The 26,765-nt window shown below is 28.7% G+C and overlaps 1 protein-coding gene and 1 long non-coding RNA gene across 4 annotated transcripts in view; one reads left to right on the forward strand and one right to left on the reverse strand.

Annotated features, from left to right (window-relative positions):
• LOC142321564 (uncharacterized) overlaps window positions 1-12,484 on the forward strand; it is a 66,735-nt gene extending 54,251 nt beyond the window's left edge. Inside the window, exon 3 of one of the 2 annotated variants that reach the window (XR_012755662.1) lies at window positions 12,358-12,484. This is a non-coding gene — a long non-coding RNA (uncharacterized LOC142321564). The remainder of the gene's footprint in view (window positions 1-12,357) is intronic. The other variant, XR_012755661.1, reaches the window with a different exon arrangement.
• Window positions 1-26,765, reverse strand: part of Fs (Follistatin) — a 346,227-nt gene that overhangs the window by 99,384 nt on the left and 220,078 nt on the right. For both annotated transcript variants that reach the window (XM_075359743.1, XM_075359742.1), the window contains exon 4: window positions 12,331-12,567. In XM_075359743.1, the coding sequence (XP_075215858.1) occupies window positions 12,331-12,567 (237 nt within the window). The remainder of the gene's footprint in view (window positions 1-12,330; window positions 12,568-26,765) is intronic.

The raw sequence follows: 26,765 nt of genomic DNA on the forward strand, positions 1-26,765 counted from the left end.
TGTATTTGTTAATTACTAAGAGTGGGTTTTTTTATATTGTCTATGTATAATATCCTTCAAGACTGAAGTAAAATTCCATTATTTCAATTTACACCCGTTACTACATTTATGTATATTTTCTGTTTGTAATGGATTACTACGTTTGCAAGGCAAAACCGGTTTTGAATGAACGTACTTTAACCAGACATAACAATTTAGATTATTTAAATCTTAACTGCGTGTGCTATTTCTTCATTGAAATATTTACTGATCAGCCGTTTCCTCTTTTGGCATTCACTCGCCCAGAATCCATCTTAATAAAAAAAAAATTAAATTAACGTTTAAATAAACTTAATAAAATAATAATAATAATAAGACAAAAAATTAAACCCGTTTCTCTTTCCGGTGAAACTTAATTTAATTATAATTTTAGTATGTAGAATTTTAGTAAAAAATTACAAACGATAAAGATTGAGGCGAATAGAATTTTAATCGATTATCATAGCCTTGCGGAAACATTCTTTTCTGATTTAATCGACGAGAATGTATTTTAGTAAAATATTTTAAACAATAAGCATTAAAGCAAATAGAATTTAAAATATTTTTCGTACGAAACGTTTTTTGGAATTTTAACTGAGGATTCATTTCCGGATAGTAAATCAGAATCGATAACTAAATCGACACCGGGTAAAACTTATAAGAAAAATTATCGTTAAAAAAAATTAAAAAAAAGTTGGTACTCTTTAAAAAAATCCATTTTCGTTTTTCTGTTGCAAAATAATAAACGAGATAACGATACCGATCGCATCATGTACGGCTAATTGATATGGATCGATGAAACGGCCCTTAGGTAAATGATACAGATATGAGTTTGGATGCACCTTAACAATTTCTTCTCGCTCTAAAAGTTAAGGTGTACGAATGCAATAATGTAACTCGCCCGTCTTTTGTAGACTAATAATTTAATATTAATTTCTGAATTTAGCAATTTTTCAAACTAAGTTATTTATAAAATAATAATATTATGGCGGTTCACAAAGTGAAAATATGTTCCATAATTTTTTATGTATACAGTATTAACAATGTACAGGAACTCTGAAATAACTTTTGAACAGTTAAACATAGAAAAATGAATTTTAACAAATGTCCGAATGATTTGTTTTCGGTATGAGATGCATCACCCCAAGCCGCCAGGGAAGAGCAACGCAAAAATTTAAATGGATAAGGTAAAATTGTGATACATAATTTTAAACGACAATGCAAATTAAACGTTTTGACGAAACAAACTTCAGACTACGAATATCTTAACCAAAATGAGCGCCATTTAATATTTATCATGGCTAGTATCAAAAGTGGGTTACACTCCAAGTAATGATATCATATCGAAAAAGGTCTTGAGATCGGAGCATACGATAAATTTAACTGTTTCTTTTTTTTATTATTGTTACACTGTCGAGAAGTTATTTAAGAGGTACTGTATTCTGCTTTTGAAACTAGTTTTGAAAAACATTAATCGGTCGTCATTTTGATTGTGGTTGTCGTCAGAACACTTTTACGTCAAAATCTTTGTTACTCGCCATTTTAAAATGATATTTTAACAACTCTGCGTAGAGTTTAACATTTCTGAATCGCTCATTTATTGGCATTTGTGTAGGAGTAATAGTCTCCTACCGAAAAAATATCGTTTTGAGATATTTCACTTTTCTTCATTTAAGTGCTGAAAAGCTTTATAAGGATTGCCGTACTTTCTTAACAGTAACAGTACATCATTGTATACAAAATATGTGTACAAAATATACATTATTTATTTTTTTATTTTATGAACTGAAAGATAATATAACTGTAAATAAATATTTAATTAGGATCATGACGTAATTATTATTAGATTGAAATTAGATCAAAAAGGTGCATGGTTCAGAATAATATTAAACCTAACTAAATTGCTTCAAACCTATTAATTTGAAATATTTGATCTAACTCCGATCTTGAAAAAAAAAACGAAAAAATCTTATTTTTATTCAAAATTCTGTATTTCTTACAATTCGAATAATTTTCTCCTTCAGAATTTTACATTGAGGTCGCAGATAAATAATTGAAAATTACAGATTGAATACGGCCAACCACAACGATAAAATAATGCGATTCTTTCTTAAATATAAGTATGAGTAACGATATTATGTCGTTTTTTAAGGCTAAGAATACGAAGTTAAAAATACGAAATTCAAAATAGTGGATCCTCTGTGGCCAACTAAAACATCAAAATTGGACGGTATACCCAGGTATCATAGTTGTAATAAATTCATTTAGCTTATATTAGATGCCATTACATTTTTATATTCGTTCAAAATAAATAATTCATTAATAACCTAATTGTTATATTTTTATAATAATAATTATTGTTATTAATGTAATTAATATAATTTGTGTCACTTGTCTTTATTGTGTCACATACCAAGGGTTTGCTGTTCTATTGTACAAAATAAGATAAATTGTTATTAATAGGGATAGATAAATTAAAAAAATATAAACAAATTTTACTTGTAAAGACTCATCATATATTTTAAAAATAAATACCTTATAATTTGTTTGTTTGGAAACAAATGCCACGAGTAACGGATTCAGGTAGTTTTACACTTTTTTCACATGAATACCTCTTATGAATTGTCACAAAGGTAGTGGTGCATGCATGAAATTTCAACCAAACGAAATCATAATAGACTTGACTTCCAAATTTAAAGATACGTGAAAATTAAACTTTAGAGAAACAAATCTTAAATCGTTTTAAAATAGAAGATATAAAATTTGTGTGAAACCAGTTTTGTATACCCTTCTACTTCCCCCCACCACACTGCAACTTGTGTTTCGCAAATTATGTTTGGATTTCATATCATACAGTGTTTTCAAACAAACGTTATTTGTTTGAAATAGATTTAAAGAAAAATGTAAATGAAAGGAAAACTCTTAAATACTATAAAAAAACCAACAGTTAGAATAAAATAAATTTTGTGAAATATTTAGTGCTTCGTGGAAAAAAATCTGTTTGTCAGAATTTTGCAATATATGCGCAGTAAATACGATCAGAAATTAAGGAAACGGGCAGAAGAGAATAGATGACTATATTAAAAGAGATAGGTCCCGCATACATCAACTGAACAGGTTAGAGGGCTTATCCAGAGAAAGAAACTGACCGCCGAATACGTCTCGCGATAATCTTGCACCGTTGTCACAGATATCCCTCGGTCGGTAATAACATATAAAACAATGTCTTAATGTTAGATTCGTGTACACAAGCCGATGAAAAGGTATATCAAGAACACGAGTTAAATATTTATTGGGCTCACAGTAGTAGATAGTTTGAAAATGTGTTCTTGAAAAATGGATTCTACCAGACACACGATATTTGTGATCTCAAAGATATAAAACCGATAAAAAATTTGTCTTCATCGGCTTTAGCTGACGTATTCAAAATCAAGATGTAATTAACTTAAAATGATGATAACCTGCAGCCTAGCGTTGAATGAATAATAAGAAAGTTTCACTAACATAACCGAAATGACTTTAGTTTTACTTCATTAACATCCAAACATCATTCGTTTAAAGACGTATTTATGTGAATAAGTTCGGGAGTACCTTGATGCAGCCTAATTTTTTTTTATAAAAATGAATTAATTTGTAAATTAAATCTGTTCAAAAAATAAAATATCTTGGAGAAAATGTACGTATATGGAGAAAAAGAAATTAAATTGTTTAAAATAATATATAACGCAGATACCGATAAGTTATTTTTTTATAATGCACTCAAACATATAAATCACGTTATTTATCTTTCAAATAATTTATTACTAAATATTTATTTATCTAATACCGATTCTGTACGATTCATGAATTATTTCATTCATTGGGTTCCTAGAAAAAATTGTAATGGTAAAATTGGCATGTTGCCGTATTAATTCTTAAAGCTTAAATGAAAATATGAATAAAAAATAAATAAAGGGAAGAATACGATTTCAATGTTTAAATACTAGAAGAACGTTTGTTTTAGAAGGTTTTGTTTTGATGCTACAGAGTTTTTAAAATTTCTTTTAAAATTTTTCAAAGAGAACTAGATTAAGTAAAAATATAAAAGAAAAGTGTCTTTTTATGTAAAACTGTTAGAGAAGTTTAAGTTTAAAATAAAATTAACATATAACATTTTGATTATTGTTATGACTAAGTAAAGGTAATTCATTTTTAACACCCGGGAAGAAAGAGTGAATTTAAAAAATATTGTTTTCATGAAATTGTTATTTCATATAATAACTATTTTTTTTACCTAGTTCATATTTTAACATAGTGTTTTGAAAATACAGTACTACTGAAAACATGGCGGAAAATTTCTTTTTTGCTGTAAAGGCAGGTGCGCTAAAACTTTAGAGACTCAAATTATTAAGCAAAATTAGAGATTTCATTTGTAATTTTTTATGAAAAAATTGATCCCTGACCTTTATATTTCCAGTAGTTTCAGGAAAAATTGTAATGAAAAAAGAGTCGAAAAGCACAATTCTTTGTGGTATGGCGTAAATTTACTTTGTTAAATTACTGTAACTAAATAAAAGTTTAAGAAAAAATTTGTAAAAAAAAAATAATAATTCTGGGAAAATTGATGTAATTAAGGTCAGTAAAAAGTAAATAAAATTTAGAAAATTCATTTCTGTTGAAAATCAAATAGGATAAAAAATTCTGAAAAGTTTTTGTTTGCCTTAAGAGTAGAAATCTAGCCGAAATTTTTTGTTAGCCATAACTTGAACGTTTTCATATGTTTTTTACGAATTTTTTTCATTAATGAAAATAATACTTCTACAACAGGGTCGTTCAGAAAATTCTCGACTTGATAAAGAGATGGTGCAACAATAATCGAATGACTGATGATTGTCACATATGATCTTCAAATGACGTGTTTCGAAGTTTCAGACGGGTAGTTTAGTTGATTGTTAGTGGCAATCGAATAAAGAAAATAAGTTTTGGCATTTTCTAAAAAAGGGATGAATTAAAGTTCAAACTGTTTGCACTTTGTTTTAAAAGGTCTAAACTCGACGGACGTGCAGTTAGATTCCTCTATAATGGATTTCCCCTTTTCTTTTCGACGGTAAAAAAGTGGGCTGGTGAATTTAAATGTGGTCGTACACCCATTCAAGGTGATGAACATCATTTTATACGATGTTTCAATCGGTGGTTGCTGCGTTTGTTAACAGTCGAGCAAACACTTTTTAAAATTGATTAGAATTATTTAGATGCGATTCCGCTGAGTATTTTCGTTTTTTTATATCAGTAGATGAAACTTAGATTCATCATTAAATGTCAGATCAGTCAGTAGTCTAATAGGAGTGGAAGCAAATAAAAATGTGTTGAAGAACGCGAAAGTGCCCCGCCTGTAGGAAAAAACATGCTAGGGTTTTCCAGTAAATTGAAACTTTTATTTGTGTTGATTCTTTAACAGCTGAACATTCGAGATAAATAACCGTATCGAATTAAAGTTTGTTTAATCGAGTTGCGATTTATACGAATACAATGGTACAAAAATTAAACATTTTACTCGAAATCAATATAGATTCATTCTCTATTAGAGGAGTAAAAAGTAATATTATTCCATAATTATACAATTTTAAAAATAAATTTTTTAAATTAAAAATTCTGAAAATAATTATCGTGTCTTTAATGGAAAATGAATAGTTTTCTTTCTGGGCAAGGTAATACTGGATTTTTATTAACTTATTTGAAAAAAATCTGATGTGGACACCACATGACTTCCTTGTACGCCTATTAAATTACATATACACGTTTTAAAAAATGTAAAGTACATAAAACTTTATTTCATTAACTTTTGATATTTTTTCGTATTTTTTTTGGTGTTGAAATATTATTCAGTGTAAAACTTTTTTTACAATCAGAGGTTAGTAATTATTAATAAATCAATATATTTAAATTAAAAAAAAAAAGGAAATAAAGTATGATTCGAACCGATGTGCCTTTCCCGTGTCAGATCCAAATATTTCATTAATTAAAACTTTATTTGGTTATAACCCTGGAACCAATGAAAATAAGTGTCACTTATGTATGATATATCGTTGAAAAGCTCACAATGAGGGCTTATTACTGCAGTTAAGAAAAAATACAAAATCAACATTTTTTGAATTTGGGGTTTTTGGACACTTTCGGTTCAGTCTATTGCAGTCAAAAGGGGAGGTGCACAATTAGATGTTACAACAGTTCTAAATCCAAAATTTCAACATCCTACGGCTAATCCATTTTGAGTTATGCGAGATACGTACGTACTATGCACGTGATTTCAATTCAAATTCACGATTTGAATTGATTTCAAATGAATTGATTTGGATTTTGAATTTCAAATCCACGCACTTTGGATTTCAATTTTGTTGAAATCCAACATTTCAACATTTTACGGCTAATCGTTTATGAGTTATGCGAGGTACGTACTTACAGACGTCACGCCAAACTAGTCAAAATGGTTATTTCCGTTGAAATTTGAAAACCGAACTTTTTCGCGATCACAATACTTCCTTTACTTCGTAAAAGTAAGTAAAAATAACGCTAATTAAAAAAACACAAACTTTATTGAAATTTTTGAGAGTTTCAATTACTTGAGAACCTTTTTTGCTGGTACTCTACGAGACGTAAACTTTAACGAAAATAAAGTTCAACAAAAATGCCTTATTATAATTAAGGAGTTTTGAGTTTATGTAAAAATTGTTACGGTAATTGTAACATCGTATTCTGTATTCTGTGTGTGTTTATGTATGCCGGACGCGCCGCTCGTATGTTTTATATTATTCACTTCTTAAATATCCTCTGTTTTACTTTAAATATAAACTTTTTAATTTGCAATAAACCCGGTACTACTTTTTTTTCTTCTTTATATAACGGCTTAGCTATCGGTTAATGAAGTATAAATAAGTATAGAGTAAGAGAGAGGGAGGACAGCTAACAGTGAGCACTGGAGAAGCTGGAATAGGAATAAGGTTTTGCAAAAAGACGAGGGGGATTGTTTGGGTGGGGGCATCGGCTGTGCTAGGGCATTTCGGTGAGTCAGTGACCTTGAGTGGCCTTGGGGAAGGTCATCGGAGCACAATACTAGACCGTCCACGTGTATTTTTGCGATACGATTCAGCAACAGCAATACGTAACAGCAACAGTTCTCTTTTAAACGTAATTCTCTGACTTAAATTATTTAATTGTATTTAACTATTTTTTATTAAAAAAATTAAATTATAATACTTTGTTATTTATATGTAGATGTGTATTAAAAAACAAACAGTTTCGGAATATAATGGCGTCGCGTTAATAGTAGATATATCATTTTTGTAGTAAGTTTATAAAATAATAGACAATTTTGAGGTCTTTATCGGTTAACTTTAACGCAGTAAAAACTTTTAAATTAAAAAAAAGTAAAACAGATTGTGAAATCGACATCTAATATTTCTGAAATCGATATTATATAAAGATTTTGAGAAAAATATCTTGCTTTTTCTTGCGGGGGAGAGTTTGTAATATCGACTGTACCGGAGAGAAATATTTAATTTCAATTTTATTTTCTAATATCAATCCATATTTACGAAGTAATAGTTGTTTTTCAATAGTAAACACTTTTCTTATTCCGTTAATCTATAAGATCATACAAATTAAAAAAAAAAAAAAAACAATTCGTAACTGAAATAATTGTAGCATGGAAAATAATTGATTATTGGAAAAGTGTCGGTTATTCGGTGAATAAAATAACCGAATTTAGGCGATGATTAACTATAAGGCGTTCAGGAAAATATTTTTAGATTCTTTGAATACGAGTAGAGTTAGGTCAACAAAGATTATTACAAGTTTTTTTTTCTTAACTCTTCCAAAACAATTTCTACAATAAAATTTTATTTGAACTTTAATTATTTATTTAAGATTTATATGACAAAAAAATATTGTATAAAGATTAAGAAGAGGCTCGTACAATTTATTTTATACAAAGAGTAATATATAGAATATTAAGTAAATTTATGGCATCATTTGCAGAAGTAATCATACACGCTAATGACATAACTGAAATTTTTCCCCTTTGCTTTTTTACACTAAACTCTTTCAATTGATTTTACTCTAAATAATAGACTGAAGTTTTATACAGGAAGCTTACATTTTTATAAAAACAATGTTTTGTATTTTTCAAATACAAATCATTGGTAGCGAGCAGAGTTACAAAGCTTTTAATTTTGTTATTTTATAAATAAATTACTAAGAGATATTTAACCGTTTTCATTATTTACATAATTCAATGTTTGTAACTTTGACTCTCGGTTGAAATTCAATAATTTTAAATTCTATTAGAATAAGGTACAATATTAAAATAATAAAATAAAAAAAATAAAACTTAATACATAAATTTTACATATATATAATAATACATATTTTATAATACGGGGACTATTAACTTCCGGTCGGACGTTACAGACTAGCCGGTTCCACAGCAACGTAGCGTTTGCACAGTAGGTATCGGGTAAGCTTAAATATCGTCACGTATGTAGTCAATCGCCGTTTTGTTCTGTACCGCTCCATCAGTACATGGTGAAATATTTAGGCGATTGTTGTGGCTTCCACTCGATTGTTTCGAAGTGCGTACTATGGGAGAATTTGGTGAACGAAATTCAGGAAAAGACGAACTAATACGCACGACGAGGAAGGCGACATTCTGTTGTGAGTGATGAACTTGTTGAAAAAATTAAATATTCGGTTCGTGATAAATGTGGCGTCAAAATTACTGAAGACCGTAAAATGCGGCCCCGGAGGTTAAACAAAAAAAAAAAAAAAAAAAAAAAAAAAGTACTCTGCACGGCGGGTACCGAAATGACTTGCAGATGCCCGCAGACGAAAATAATAGAAGCGGCATTGAATTTTCTTCAGTGATACCAGGCGAGACATAAGATTCGGTTCATCGATACAGAGACAAAAGTTCAAACAGTGTGCGCACACGCACACACATACATACAATACATACATACACACACACACACACACACACTCATCGAACAAGCCTAAAAATTCAAACAAACCAATTCGAACAAAAAGAAAAAGATTTTGCACCTACTACGGTGCAAAAAATGTTTTTTTGAGGGATACCTTCACACTGTAAGTGTTTGTCAGCAGTTTGTATTATTCACCATCTTTGTTATATCATGTTAGTATTCAGGACAAACAATTGTTTCTTCAGCTTCTTTTGAACAAAAATTGACGATTTTTTGTTGTTGACGATTTGTTATTTTTTGTTGTTGTATTGAGAAAATTTACTAACACCTTTACAATGAAACAGTTTTTTGGTGATTGTGATATATACTAACGCCATAAGCATATCTACGTAATAAGTCGATTTTATACGCGTATGTAATGTTTGTAAGAGGAAATTTTTCAATATGATTCAGAAGTTACTTTTTATTAAAAAAAATATTCTTTATTATAATGTTATATTATTTATATCGTTTATTATAATATATATTTAAATATTATAATGTAGTTTTTTTCTTTAATATGGAATTATTATTTTTTCTCTAGTTCTTTAGATCATGAATTTATTGTATTTTATTTTATTGATTTCAATGTCAATTTAAATAATTTTACATTCTGGTTCTATGTATTTCTTCTTTTAAGTCTGTTTTATTTAACTTAACTTTACAATAAATTTTTTTTTATATATATATATATATTTTTTTTATGTACCATGTTACAAAAATCATGTTATATCATTTAGTTAAATTTCGTATTTTTAATTAATTCTTTTTAATAATCATCCTGTTATTATGAACTCGCGGCTAGCGCTCAAGGTTTCTTTTGCTAGCTGCATCATAGATAAATATGTTGAATAAAATTGTATATGTAATTTTCAATTGACAATAAATAAAAAAAATAAAAAATAATGATAATAGTTACAATTGAAAAGAAAGACACACACAAAGAAACAGTCGATAAAATAAATTGAAGTTAAGTTAAATTGAATGAAATAATCGATCATAATAATATCGAATAATAATTTATTATAAAATAGAATAGGGAAATGATGAAAATGACAGTTCAAATTACTTTTTTCTTGTTTTTATTATAAACGACGTAGAAATTTTAGAACAGGAAGAACTGACAGGGTTTTTTTTTTACTATAACACGTGATTTCTTGGGTCAGAAAATAACCTAATGTATGTAACATCCGATTCTGAATCTGTATAGCAGACTACATTTATCTTTAAATAAGATGTTCAAATAAAAAAGAATTATTTATTTTCTATAACCGGTATCGGTAAACGACATATTTTACGATGAACGAACTGTATGGTGAATAAAACATATTTAATCGCCAAATATTTATATTTAGACTAAGTCATAGTGTTAAAAAAAGGAATCCTTTGATGTTTTATTTTATTTCAACAATATCTCTTAGTTCGGCTATTTTTGTCAGCAATAAGATTAAACTGTTACATTTAATATAATTTCTTTTAGTTTCTAAATTTATACTTTTAATTCAAAATTTCTTTTTAATCCGTCTTTGTGCAGTCTTTAAAAAACGTAAGAAACTCGAGCAGAACTATCATAAATTAGACGTAATTATGAATTAGATAGCATAATTTTTATTTTTACCTTCATTAAGAGAACACCGTAATATTTTCTACATCCTAACTACTTTTAGAACTTAAAGTTTAACGGGTGTTAAGTTTCTTGTAAGTAATTAATTATATTTAATATGTCCGTAGAGAATTAGAATGCATTGTATGTATTAAATATAATATACGCACTTCACGGATGAGCGACCGTTAAAAAGAATACTTTCGCATTATCCAGAAGAAATTTTCTCTAAGAGGATCTTATAATACGTTAGTTTTTGATGGATTTTCTTACGTTCTAAAAAATCGCCCCGTAAATTTATTAAAACAGAATTAAAAGATGTACTTTTACAGTAACGTTGTTAGTTTCTTAATTTATTTTTAAATAAATCTGAATTTTCTACATATTCTTAACGTGTTGTCTTATACCCTTCAAGTTTTTGTTTTTATTTATTCTTCTGTATCGATTTTATTTATTTATTTATCGTGATTATTATTTTCAATCGGTATTTCGTACAGTTATTTTTTTAAATTTATTAAAAAGAGATTGTAGAGTGTCTTAAAGAATCTAAAAGAATTGCAGGGCGTGTTATACTAATATAAAATATACAAAAAAAATCATATAAATAAACATGGATCGGGAGACGCTTCGTTTTCAAATTAATTGCTTGCGAAGAATTTCAACATAAAATGGAGAAGCGTATGAATTCTTAAAATTTTAATTAAAGAATAAATTTGATGGAGCTTCACCTGAAAATTTGATTAAAACAGGTCCTGCAACTAATACTTTTTTTACGAAAAAATTATTGTAAAACGCTAAAACTGATGTCATAAAACAGTTTTTAGGTACAGTTTTTTAACTTTCAATAATTTCTTAAATTGCCGGTAAACAGATTTAATTTACCAACAAAACTTTTTCTGAGAAAATTTTCATTTTTATTCGACATTACTCAAATAGAAAGGTTTAAGAAATTTCACTTTTTAATAATTAAGCTATTTCTTCCGACCCATGTATGAAATAGTTAAGATTCATAAAAAATCAAACTTATTTTAATAATTTGATAAAAACTAAAAACAAAATCATTGCATTTTTGGTATTGTTTTTTAAAGAGCTAAATATTAAACGCAATAAAGCATTCATTAATTCAACCCCTCTCTCCGCTGTTTGGTGTAGACAGCTCCGTTAATTAAACTTGCCGTGCTGTGGTTTAAGGTTTTTTGTTAAATAATAAATTAAACTAATCTACGGTAATAGATAAGATTTTTCGTATCAAATTTTATGGTTGTTTGTTAAGTAATGCTAGTTAAATTGCGTTAAATAGATAAATTATAAATTCAAATAGATGCCAACACTTATTCACACAACAGTTGTGCACACAGAAGTTTGATCGTACATTCTAGTTTCTTTGAACATGACCTCAAAATATAAATAACAAAATAGTTCTATATTTTTCGATATAAAATCCGAAATTTCGGGCTCATACAAACATGGATTTAATTAATTAAATTAAATTTTTCATCAGAAAAACTATAGGGCTTTACTACAACAAATTTGTGGAAAGGCTTTGCAAAAATTATAATGGTTTTTGATAATCAAGATGGATACTTCTTATTTTATACTCTTACGGATATTTTACGAACTATAATTCTGAAGAAGTTTTATCATAATTTAAAAGAAAAAATAATATCATGCAATTTTTTATAATTAAAAGAATTTAATTGATTTTTAACTTACTTTTGCATTTTCCTTTGTATGCGACAGGTATGGCTTTTCCTTTGCGGCAAGCGGCTTTTCGGAGATGACACGAACTGTCGTAGGTTTGACCGTCAGCACCGCAGACCTGTCTAGAAGCCGCCGGTTGAAGCGGACTGGGAGGAGGACAGTGTCGATCGCAGCGTACGCAGTGTGGACTCAGGTTCTGATCGAGCAGGCAGAACTTCCCTTCGGGGCAGAGGATCCTGTCGCAGGAGCCTGCGTCAGCCCGGACCACCTCATCATCATCCTGCAGGAGCAGGAGGCGGACCAGCGAGGAAAAGGATCAAGGCGAGACAAACAAACCACAAGACAAGAAAGGATGCGGATAGGAACTAAAGAGAATAATTTACTATAAAACAAAATCTCTTTTATCGGTAAATCCCCGTTACGAATCGATTTGAAGATCTCTTAACTATCGATCATCCATCGTCTCCTAAACAAATTGTATTTTTTATGATATTTAATATAAGTTTTAAGCGTTTAAATTGAAGCGATTAAACGTGCGATTACTAAAAATTAACGTATTTTAAAATAAAAAGTACTGAAACCGTATTCCAACCGTATTATAGTTTGATTTGTAAAACAGTGGAACTACGGAAAATTATGGTTCTGATGACGGCGTTAAAATATTACAAAGTATAGTTTAACAATTTTTTTTTTAAAAACATTTTCGAGTACATTTATAGATCCTAATTGCAATACATCTCGCTAAAAATAACGTTATATTTGTACTGTTGTATCTTTCTAAAAAAAAAAATTGAATATAAATAAAAAACTTGGTCGAATTTTTACGTATGCATTAAAGTAACTTTTCTAAAAAAATCATTCTCGGCTTAATAATTATTACGGCATGGAAAGACAAAACATTCCAGCAGTTTTTTTGTGGATTGTTAGCTTAAAGCTAGATTAAAATGATTTTTTTTTTTTTGTAATTTATAAGTTCATTATTTAATTTAAAAAAAAAGTATATTAAACTTTTACCAAAACGAACAGAGAAATTTATATGACAGTATTGTATTTTAAGTTATTAATCTACATAAAAAAAATTGTTTTCGAATCACTTTGAAGTATTCTAGTATATCAGTTTGTAATGTTGAGATTAAATTTTATAAATTAGTAACTGGATACAAAACTGATAACAATATTAACTGATAAACATATTTCTTGCTAGAAAGAACTGGAAAAGACATAATAAATATGCAATATGTTTAAATATGGATTATTAATTGTAATTATCATTTAGTTATTTTCATTCGTTACAATTTTAAAACGCCAGCAAAGATTTACACAATTTTGTCGGCTTCTTAACTCGGCAGATTACTATTTTTAGGGTTAAAAATAAGGACATTTTTACAATACATGAAAAAATGTTTTATTGTGTGATTAGGGTATCTATACAACTCCCTTGACCGATTGCATCCAGAATTAAAGGGCATCAATGACTGACTAGTATTGAGAAGTCATAGTAAAAATTTCATAAAAATCTGTTTACTCAGTCCGAATATACCAAGAAAAACGTTAACTGATGAAAAAAGCAAAAAAGAACTGGGCCTATTCTCCCTTATCCCTGATTGAAAATGCCCAAATACATAACTGAAGTAACTAATTTAACAAGAATGTGACATTCAAGTTCAACAAGTTTTTCTACCAAAAAGAGGAAAACTTGTTTTTTGCTTCCACCCCTTTATGGGAGTTTGAATAAGACCAAAACACCGTCTAGAAGTATCTTGCTGCCTGAGGCAGGCATGGCCAACATTACGCGGGCCGGATCCGGCCCGCGTAATGATCCGGCCCACAAAAAATTTTCAATATTAGTTTTTTTTATAAACAACTGAATAATGGAAAACGGAAATTTAAAAAACCTAACACGTCACATTAGTTTTTTTTGTTGTTAATTTGTTGTACTAAATTACTTAAATTTATTCATAAACAACGTTTTTGTATTTAAAATTTTTTAATTTTATTATTTCGTTCCCCGAGAAAAAAGTTTTCTTTCCAATTCAGCCCGGAGGCAAAAACTGTTGGCCACGCCGGACCTGAGGGCTATTATTGAATTATTAAAAAAAATGATGTACCTTTTGAGCAGTGGCGGCTCGCATATAGGCACTGTAGAACCTGCAGCAGCCCCTATTTTCACTCGATATTATCGATAAAATTTAATATAATGAGTCCTTTTTTCTTAAATTCGTTCTTTATACTTGTACAATACTCGTATATAATCCTTATGCTTAATGTCAGTTGTCATCCCCAGTTTATGAAAAAGATACAAAAATCTGTATATGAAACTGTGTGCTTCACAATTCCAGCGGCGTGGTGTTTGGCTCGTATGCGCATGCGCACATAGAAGCTGCATGCGACGCTGCGAGGAAGAGAGAGCACTGTCGCTCCCGCAGTTCCGACCCTTGCGTGGTGGTGGAAGGTAGGTTTTTTTTTTACTTCGCGTGTGTATGGAACGTTCCTTGTTCGTGCCCTTTTCTAGTTTAGTCGGTGGGAAGAATATGAAAGTGGTTTAATTGTTTTTTCAATAGTGAAGATAGCTCAAAGCAAGAGCTCTTTGATTGCCAAATCTGTCCAAAAACACGCTGGTAGGGTGAAAGAGACGGTAATTAGTAAAACCTAATTTATGCATTTGTTTCTGTGCATATAGAAATGTAAATTAAGCACCATTGGACTATAGTGTATTTTATTAAGTATTTTATAGTGTATTTTATTAAGTTATTATCTAATAATACTAAAAAAATATTATCTGTATTGACATTTTATTATTTATTCGGTTAATCCGAATACGGTTTTTAAGCCCAATGTGCATAGAAACCGTGTATCGTATTCTTGAATATGACACACGATTTGGAAATAACAAGCAAAAAACAGACCATTATATTTACATCCTTCCGAAATTTTTCGATGCTAAAATTGAATTCTTTGTTTAGAGGAAATCATGAAACGTATTACGTACAAAAATTCCGACATGTTAAATTTGATGGATTAGGATATTTTCCCTTATACTGCACAATTATACGTATACCTATAAAGGAGGAAATGTAAAAGTAGTTACATTAGCTTAATTTATTAATGATTAGTTAATAGAATATTATTAATCTTATCTAATTTTCCTCACCCGATTTGGTCATTTCTAGACTGAATGATCCTTTTAGTTACAGTCCGTTTTTTTAAAGCGACAGTTACTTCATTCAGAATTTTTTTATTAAAAAAAAGTGACGTATTCGTTTTGGTAAATCGAATAAGAATAAAATAAAATAACCGTTATTGCGTCGAGCATGAAATGAATGATCTTTGTAAATAAAGATAGATTTGATGCAGGGTATGTACGGCGATACTCTAGCAAGAAAACGATTAACCGACACATTGTCTTATGAGCAGCGGTCTACAATGCAATCTATGTTTCACGATCGTTGTGGTCTTTTGCTCTCTGGAGCAATTAATGCAGTAATTGTTTTAAAAGAACTTTTTTTAATAGCTTATCATCCCTGCAGGAATAATGGTTATTTTTAATTACTATATGCTTTTATCTTATTCAAATTAATATTTGAATAGATTTTTTTTAATTTCTAAAATTACCAATTCTGATTGAAATAGCTGTTACTTGGATAATGGATGGTATCTGTAAACCGTTCGTGGAGAAACAGGAAAATTTTCTGGTGGATGAAAATTAAAAAAATGTTAATAAAGGGTATTTTTTAATTTTATATTCATACGTTTTACAGATAGTAAAGTCGAATAGGATTCAGAACTCGGGTATATTTTAGTTTTCAAAGTTAAAAAAAAAATCATTAATAAAATGAAATTGCATAGATTAGTGCTTGCAGAATAAATTAAGATTACCTCGATTCTTTACTCTCTTATATGCCGAGCTATTCAAACTCTTGAGGTGATGAACACTAGAAAAACGTTTTTTGCATTTCTTGACGTTTCATGACACAAGGATACCAAAAAAAAAAAATTGAGAGTAACATTCGTATGCATGTACGTACGTACGTGTATTGGTATGTTTGAAGCTTAATAACTTTTAACTGGAAAAACCTATTTTGATAAAATTTTGTACAGAGACTCGCGAGATTCGCTTACATGGGGCGATTCGTTTATAAAATTTTGGGATCTATCTCCTGGGTATAGATAGTTTTTAGGGTTCAATTTTATCAAAATTTTGCAAACATACCCCCGCTTTATATTAAATGCAGTACATACGAAAATGCTTATTAAAACAAATTTTTGCCCTCAAATCCTGCCCTTTCCCAAAAATCGAGAAAAGCTGTCTTTGTTTATTACATATTTTTTAAGACAAATTTTTTATGTCTTCCTAGGCATATTAGTAGTGCAAAAAAATATTAGGGGGGGGGAATCCCATCAAAATTTAAAAATATCGTTTTTTGAATTTGTGAAAACTTGTTCTGGTTATTTAATAATATTAAACGTTTAAATGGTTAACTTATTAATAATATTACAATAAAATTTCATCATAATACACCACCTCTTACCACTAAAAAGGAAATCTTAGGTAAATTTTTATTGGTTGTACATTTTTCAGTGGAATTTTTGTTTAGTTTCTTCCATTAATATATTAAACGTAGAAAAATGAAAAAAAAACTTCTTGGATGGTGATTTTGGTGGTGGGGGGCAGAAAATAAATACCGATTTTCTCAATTTTTAAAACTTTTTTGTTTTCTTTTTTAAATTTATAATGATAATTTTTCAATAAAATTACATTATAGATTACATCCACCCCAAAAAGAAATCTGGGGAACTTTTTTCATGTATCATTATTTACAGTTACATAAGAATAAATAACCGTTGCCAGGAAAGTATTACAACTTTGTTTTTTAATACTAAGAGAAATTAATAAAAATATTCATTATAAATATCATTAAAATTATTATTTGCATGTCAAATATTTAAAAAAATTAAGGAAAATATGTTTTTACTATCGTTTGTAAAAAGATAAGTTTGTATTTATTGTAGTTGGAGCAGTAGATTCTACAGTAGGATGGTTGGTCATTAGGTACTACTGGTCACCTTTTTAAATGTAGTAGGCTACGTTGTTATTTCTGTGATGTTTTACAAATACTTTAATGGTTTTAAAATATCGTAAAAATGAAAAATCTTACAAGAAAAATGCGTTCTTCAAGATTTAAAGAAATATCACGTTTTTTCATTATTTTTTTTAAGAAAATCTTTTTACATTTTTTTTAAAGAAATGAAAAAAATTAACAACTAGTACTGAATGGTATAAATAAAAACCCTATAAAAGTACGAAATTAAGTGGAACACTAAATCATATAAGTATGCAAATAAACAATTACGTAAAAAAATTACTTTTTGAAATACGGTACTATCCCTCCATCTCCTTAAAAAATTGTAACCTAAATTAAATGGCATCAATGACCCGTGTTAAGAAGTCATCATAAGTATAATCATTTCATAAAAATCGGTTTATCTAATCTGAAAATATCAAGAAAAACGACAACTGGGGAAAAGACAAAAAAAAATTACGTTAAATTCCCCCCCCCCCCTAACGAATTAAATTAGCCGAATATATTACCAAAGTAGCTTATTAATGTAATGAAATCATCCAAAAGCGAGTAGTAAAGTTAAAAAATTGATTCGACCGAGTAAAAACCTTGTACATCTTAACGAAAAAATAAGGAACTGTTACAAATGTTAAACATACTCTTATCGTTTTGTAAATGTTTAATGTTAATAAGTTTCAAAAAATGTTTTTAAAACATGCGTGACAAATTTTCTTTCTATGCCAGTAATAATTAAAATAAACATTATGAATAAAATTACTTACGCAGAAATACGCGCAATTTACACAGTATTATATCGATATATACGTAATATTTATAACGAATTTTTTTTTTCATAAGATTTTACCTCGTGTAAGATACAACAGTTCAAAGATAAGCGTAGTGAAGTTCAAGGCGCTAGTACTTAAATTTTTGTTCACTATGAGAACACGGTACTTACATATGAATATTAAGGGCTAGAGTACTTTTGGTAACCCGAGTTACCAAGAGTGCCACTGTTCATTATTAATTATTACACATTAACTATTGCGCCTCATGTGTTTTAAAAATTATCCCCTATTCCCCTATAAAAATTATCCCCTATAAAAATTAATCGAATTCCCCTATTATAAATTTTTACGGTAATAAAAAGCGCAAGAAATGATTTAGGGTAAACAAATATTTTACAGGTTAAGCATAGTACAGGTCGAGGAATATATATATATTTTAAGGTGTGTGGTTAACAGTATATGGTTTTAATCTAATTCATTACAAACTAACTTACAAACTATAGTTATAAGAGAAAACTATTCAATTTTATTTCTAAACAAAATTTATTAATTATTTTTTTAATAAAGATGTTATCAGGATATAGTTAAATTCATTATAAAAACGATTATTTTATTGTTCAGTTAAATGAAGTTTTTAAATATTCTTTAATATAAAATTTGAATAAAAATCGTTTTATTTGTACCCGACTACGTCGAAAAGGCGATATACTTTCACGGTAGATTTGGTGTGTGTATCCCACACGCTCTTATACCTATTTAATTGTACCCCTGTGAGTTACCGTTTCATTGAGGGTATATTCGACCACGCGACTTACACGGGATATATGTAATGACGATAAAATACGGACGGTGGACACCAGTGTATTGTATTCCGATCCAAAAGAAAAACAAAATGATTTGAAATTAATCAAATAAAACCATCTATTTTTTGATATGAGATCACCGTATATCCAAGACTTAGGGCCTCTATGGAGAGTTGCAATTCAAACATTTTGAGTGAAAAGAATAAATAATTTTAAAGGGCGCTGAAAAACAACAATTTTGATCTAAAAAAAATATCAGGTTAAAGAATTTTAACCAAAATGGCGGCTATTTATTTTTTTTCACAGTTAGTTTCGAAAACGGCTTACCCATCCTAAATATTGGAGTGTCTGTACTCTACACCGTTTAATGTTCTGTTTAGTTGATCTCTCTGGAGGTTCTTTGTGTTCTGCGAACAACAAACAAATAGGCCACACGATCGAGCCCCTTTTTTTATTGTTTATATACACTTTCTTTACTACGATAGGCGTATACGGATCACTGATGGACTATTCGTCCTGTGAGTTTTGGTCAGGTCGATTAGATGTCTGTAATTTTGAACGATTTTACTAATTTTTTGAACTTTTTCATCCGGGATTTTTACGGTTAGACATCTAAAACGCGAGTTTTTTCCGATCCGTTTCATTCTGTTCAAAAAGTTTTTTTATCCCAGTTGTAACTTAATAAAATTAATCCCTGCAATTTCTTTCAACTTTTGAAAAGATTCAGTTGTAGATATTTTTTTAGTTCGGTAAGAAATTTAAAGTTAACGCGTTTTCAAAGCGGGCATGATTTGGTTTGAACGTAGGGTGAAGGTAGAGTTAAAAAACCGTGACTAGAGGTGAATTAACTGAGCTGATCGGTTGACATAAGTTCTTATATAAATCGATATGAATTATTCGTTAGGAATAACCAAACCTACTTCTGATTAGGTAAATACAGTTGAAGTTGCTCATCCGGTCTTCGAAATTAATAGAAAAACCTTGAATGTTTTACAGTTTTCTAGCGATATTATTTGGTATTTGTGAAACGTACATTGCCATTTCTTGGCTGCATAATTTCTCTATAAGAATAAATCATATTCATTCTGTTTTTTATATAATTTTTTTATTGTTCAGAAATGTGAGTTGACTTTTTCTGATGTAAAAATCTAATGTAGCGCGGAGTTTTAAAGTAGTCGGGCCTTTTTTTGTATTTTTAAATTTGTAGTCGTTCGTTAGATAAATAATGAAGAATTTTTTCTAATTAGATTTAAATTACAGACTATAGTCTTTGATAAAAAAAACTTTTATAAAATAAAAACCTATTAATTGCCATAATAATGTACTGTAACAAAAATCTCGAAATACTATACTTTAAAAAAATTCATAATAGCATTGAAAAAATTAACAATTTATGAAAATAATTGAGTAACTCAACCTGATTTCGAGCTGTTGTCAAAAAAACTTTGCTAATTGTGCATTATTACTTTTGTTTGTTTTTAATGTAATAAAAATAAAAATTTAAGTGTATCAGTACAAAATTTGAATAAATTATAAAAACAATAAAATAATATTGAGAATCCATTTAAATTCACCTTTTTAATGTAATTGTAAGTAAAAAGGAGTTTTAATAAATTGTGTTTAGAACGAAATTAATTAATAAACGTGATAAAAATATATTCTATACAAACCTATTTTCTACATTTACGTCGCAAAATGAAAACGAATTTAATTTCTGTTTTTATTTGAATTTGGAGTCCATAAATTGAATAGCAATAAAACTAAGGTTTTTAACACTTTACATCCTCGTAAAATCTTTCCACATTTTAGAAAACTTGCTCCCGCAGCTCTAACGTAATTTTTACTGAAAGTATAATAATAATAGGCAGCAGCATAAACTATTTTATTTCTTTTTTTGAAGAAATTAAATTATTTTAATATTTCCAATAGTTAATTGTTTACTATACCGTAAATGTTACTTGGGTATTTTAATTTTTGAATTAATTATTATGTAAATGTCTTATAAACATTTTAATTTTATCATAATCTTAGAAATATCTGGTGCCGTACCGTAGCGGTCGTAGGTGACCTGATATATGTCGAAGTCAGTTCACGTAAACAGCATATTCATTTTGAAGAAAAACAAGCGTCTCTTGTAGGGCTTACCAAGGAGAGGTGTAATGAAGCGATTTCCATCGCTTAATTCGATACGGATCCAGAGTTTACTGACTGTTTGTATAAGGTTCGCCTAATTCACCAAAATACTGCTGATTTTAAGCCCGAAAACTAATACATTTACTTAAGCAAAGCGGTGCAAGTCATCACAGAACTTGCAATGTAAAAATTCCATTATTCCCACAGAAGGCGACTATGATTGTTCCTCAGATGGTTTTTATGCGTCATAGTTATAATAATGACAGATAAAAAGATAAACGACAAATTATTATATAATTTATTTAGGAAACGATATTTTTCGCACGAATTAATACGGCTACAAAATAAATATTATTTACATAGTATACAGACTATTTTGACGTTTCGGTTGTATTTATTTTTGTTTAGAAAAATTAATTATCTGTAAATTTCTGTCAGATACCTTACGTAAAAGAATATCTAAAACGCCCCTCTCTCGAAAAATATGGTAAAATTTTGTTAGTTCCCTACCCCTTGTAGCTTACGTAATTAATGGACAGCTCCTTCATAAAAACAAATATTAAAATGTTAATTTTGTCGGAATGATTTGTGACGTTGGCCACAAAAATATTTAAAGAAATCTGTTTGCGTGTGTAAGCGTGCGTACTTACGCATATAACTCAGAATATATATCGTTTGAATAATTAAAAAATGAAATGAATCGATTTAACATAATTATATTTTAATTAAGATATTAATTTATAAGAAATTTTAAGTAATATTTCCATCTCTTCGGTGCTTCTAAGTAGCGAATTATTAAAATTTATTTTACTTTTTTTTGTACTAAACGTGTGATTCTTAAGTAAGTTTCGCTTGTGCGTAACTAATAAGATAAACCGGTTAATTTATTGATATAAATCAAATAAAATTTTGTTTTTAACGAAAGGCAATATATACGTGCGCCAGTTCAAAAGGTTTGGCTATACTAATGGTTATTTCTTTGCCGATAATTTCGAAGCTTAATAATTCGCTTTATAAAAGAAGGTAAATAATCCTGGTTGAACTTTTTTATTTTCCATTGACTTGATCTGTTAACCTATGCGATTTAATTCCATTACTGAAATTTGTTTTTAGAAAAGTAATTAAAAGAAAACTAAAGAAAACCTGTCGCAGTGAATGCGTTAGAAGGACGGTTTTCCGGTTTTGGTAAACCTTGAATACGTACCCAGAAATTCAGTTTTTTGCTCTATCTCCGGTTTCTGTAAACTGATACGCTTGAAAATCTCGATTCTAAACTGATTTACTTCACCACACCGAGTTTCGTCAAAAATCGGTCAAGATTTACGTCCGACAGGGCGGACGAAAAATTCTTATACATACATTCGTGTGTATATAAACATGACCGGGTGCAGTAGCGATTTCTAAATTGTTTGGAAAAATATTTGCCGTTTTTTCTTCTCGACTTTTATTATTAAATAATCGATATTTTCTCATTATCCTCGTAAGGTTTTATTTGGCGATGGTAATGAAAGAAAAAATGTGTTCCTAACACACGTTTATTAATTTATTTGAGCGTTTCATTCGGGTGTAGAAAGATAATTTTATAATAAAATTAGAGTTTTTCTTTAGCTATGCAGGTTTATAAAGTTTAAAAAATTGATTAATGAAATAAAATTGGATAAATTAACGGAAAAGTAATTAGTAAATAAAATCCTAAATTTTTTACCATTATTATGAAGCAACTTATTAGCCTTCGAAACGATCAGCAATAGTACATTCGCATTATACGCGTATAATGAGAATGTACTATATACTATGTAAATGTACTAATAAATTTAATAATAATAAATGTATTAATAATAATATAGGTCACGAAAAAAGAAGCTTGTCTTTATCGAATTGTATTCTGAGAAATCGCGTAATGGAAAAAATTAATTTTTTATCGCATTTTGTTCTTTGTGCGTACTGTTGAGTTAAAATTTATTCGAATAAAATCTTAAAGAATTATGGAAAAGTCACATCAAGGTAATCCTTTTTCTCCTATTTTTCTGGTAGTACAATTAATATTTTATAACTCCATTAAAAGATCTTGTGTGTATTTATATACAGAGTAAATAAAAAGTATTCAAACCGCTTTCTAATTTTTAAGCCGTTTGAGATCGAGATTTGAAACATTCAGGATAGCTTATATGGCAGTTCTTATCGAGGAAGATAACTTACAATTCAATATTGTGACGGGAGACGAAATTATGTTCATCATTACAACCCAGAGGAAAAACGGCAGAAGATAGAATATCGGCGTTGTGTTTCGCCGTAATCAAAACACAATCTTTCGCAAAAAAGATTACTTGACAGTGTAGAGGGATTTCAAATACGTGTACCCTAATTAATTTCCTGGATGTTGGATCGACTGTAAATTCGGTGTTATAAATATATTTATAAGTTAAAACACGTTAGAAGATGTGTGTGTCAATAATACACGGTATTCCTCAGCCACATACACCTCTGATGTTGAGATTTTAACTATTTCACATCCTCCATACTCATCGGATTTGGCGCCTGGCGTTTTTCACCTCTTTCAGCAATTAAAGAAGATTAATTAAATATGGGGTCGTTAAGGATATTTATTCATTTCACCACGGATGGTGAAATGAAGGACGTAGTGAGATTGTGGATCAAGGAAAGATCGCAAGCATTCTTCATTGTTGGTATAATAAAACTGGTTCAGCGTTAGAAGATAGGTGTAGCTGTAAATAGTAACCGTAGAAGTTTTTGTAGTAAATAGAATTTTGTTTTAGCCATACTTGACTGACTATCTAATTTTATTTGCGAGTAATGAACGACTGTGCATTACATTTTAGTCACCTCTCGTATTAGAAAATAATAATAATTATCTTATTATTATTATTATTATTATGGGTAATTTAATAATATTTACCTTATAAATTTATCTTACAATTGATACATAACCTTGGCGATATATACAAATATCTGGGTCATTTCAAATGTATTCCAGCGTTAATAGAATTTGGATTAAGTTATTTAGACTGTATATTTTGATTAATTTACAATATTATAATATTCTTTATTTTCTACTGTCTTTAATATTAGCTATTAATTACCTTTTAAGAATAAATCTTGTGTTTGAAAGAGATATAAATTAAGAGGCAATCGTATACGACTGCTGGCTCATGAAGTCAATATCGGTTACAATATTATTTAAGGCTTTAATTATAATAATCACACTGAGGGTCTTCGCTTTGTTATCCTTATTTGAAACGTTTCTATGGTATTATGCGGTTATTATGCTGTCGATTCATTCGGCTATCGATAATCGGCTTACGTAGATGAACTTTATGAAAGCAATTCTACACAGTAGACTATTTTTCTTAGCCGTTCGTTTGCTTCAATTCACTTCACTTCTTTTCAATTACCAAACAAAACTAATTAATTCACTTTAATCGATTACTTACGATAATAATAGTAAAAATTAGGTTTTTAAACAGATGTTTAAACCGGTTCGATACTTTTAAGTAGAAAAATTTTGAAGCGATGTCTGAATAATTTAATTTTAAATTACCGTGTATTTTTATATTGGCTATGATTAAACTAACATTAAAAGGAAAAAAAAATCATTTCTACAGAAAATTATCTGAATTAGTTAGGAAAACGCAACGTATTTCTTTTACTTATACATTTTGTAATATTCATTTCCTAGTTTAACAGATTTTAATTTTACGTTTAAATCACGGATAATCACCTAAAATTAGATATAAGGGAACAGTAACATTAATATTCAATTTGATAAAAATTTCAAATTCAATTTAAGATCGATTCCTATAGATGTATTTCTTTTTCATAGTCCATGCTAACAAAATAACTTTTGTCTCGATAATGTTTTGTAATTTATTTTGTTTATTAGTTTATAGTTTTAAAAAAATTATAAGAAATTTAATAAAATTATTAAAATAAGTTTGTACGGTGTTAACAAATTACACAAACTCTTAAATAAATAAATTTACTACCGTTAAAAGTAAATATATATATATATATATATATATATATATATATATTTATCAAATGCTCTACCCTACCACAAAACTACCTTTCTTTCGGTATAAGACCACCACACTACTAAGCCTTTGTCGGTAGGTGCAGAAAAAGTTATAGTGAAAAGGATAGGATTGTGAGAATTTATAGTTTTAAAGGGCATTAAAGAAAAAATTAGGAAGGAAGTGGTTTCCCGTCGCCTTCACAGAATCGAATATACAGTTTCATATCAGCATTACGAGGATACCAAAAATGCAACCGCATTCATTTCTACTGGTTGTATAATGGACATCATTACTTTCAAAGAAAACAATTTTTACCGGTTCCTGTTTTTCTCAGACGGAAATAGTGTTAAGTAAGAAATCAATTATTTTGTGTTCTGAAACTATACGTATTTCTTTAATCCAGAAGGGGATTGTATTTAAATATAGTCGTTACTTAAAGACACTTAAATTAAATTATAAATCAATATGTAGAGAAAATAATGAAATTCTTTTAAAAACATTTGGTTCGTGTTAAGAAAAAAAAAGTTGAACTCGAAATAACTTTGAAATGTTACCGTATTGAAAAAACGAGTAGTACTGTCGTTCTCTTATCCCTATCTGTAATAATATTTATTTTAAAACTGTGAATTAAAAAAATGTATATTCGGTCAAGACATGTAGGTATGAATTGACAGTATGTAACTTACGTGTATAGTATACACACACGTAAATACGCACGCACACGCACACAGACAAACATGCGTTTTATTTCATTACAGTTGATTATTTTGATTAAAAAATAACATAATAAGATCATATTTCAGATTATGTATTATTCCTTTTTAGAATTCCATTAGTCTAGATTAATTTAATTTAAACAGTGTTATACATATCATATTTCAATAAACGGATAAAAGATATACGAACAATGAATTTACAAATAACAAGCATACTTTAATAGGAAAAGTATATAATGAAATAAATGTGCCTAAGTTACTGGGTGAATTGTATGAAATTACGTGTATTCCACGTAGGAAGCCGAGATAAGGTAGGCGTAAGAATTCCACAACGACCACCGGACATTGTGGGTGTTTTGTTATTCAGGGAAATAATTTATTTCCTTAGAAGATTATTTTTAAAAAAACGCATTCTTTAAATTTTGTTGATTTTTTTTTTTTTAATTTTATATCCTGTATATATTGTATAACTTTTATACTGTTGCGTCAGAAGCAGAATATAAGGCGACAATCACATTTTATATTTTGATTTAATAAATAACATAATAAAAAAATAAAATTGCACAAATAAATACGAAATGAATGTAATAATTTAAATTTTGAAATAAATGTGTAATTTTTAAGAAAATATCTAATTTATATATTTAAAATTATGAACAAAAAGACATTTTCTATTTGCGTTAGTAAAAAAAAAAATTAATTTTCATTAATCTTAAAAAAATCTTAATAAATTAAATTTTTCGGTATCACTTGCTTAAATTGTTCAGTTTAAATGTTTGAATCATCTGGTTGCTGCAAGGAAGAGTATTGGTACAGTAAAAATTAACATAAAGAATTTGTATAACAAGGGAATAATTCGTCACGATGAAACCTTGGTAAAATGCTTCCTTGGCATGTAATTTAAGAAACTGGT

This window comes from Lycorma delicatula, chromosome 3, assembly GCF_047948215.1.
Source record: "Lycorma delicatula isolate Av1 chromosome 3, ASM4794821v1, whole genome shotgun sequence".
Lineage (NCBI taxonomy): Eukaryota > Metazoa > Arthropoda > Insecta > Hemiptera > Fulgoridae > Lycorma > Lycorma delicatula.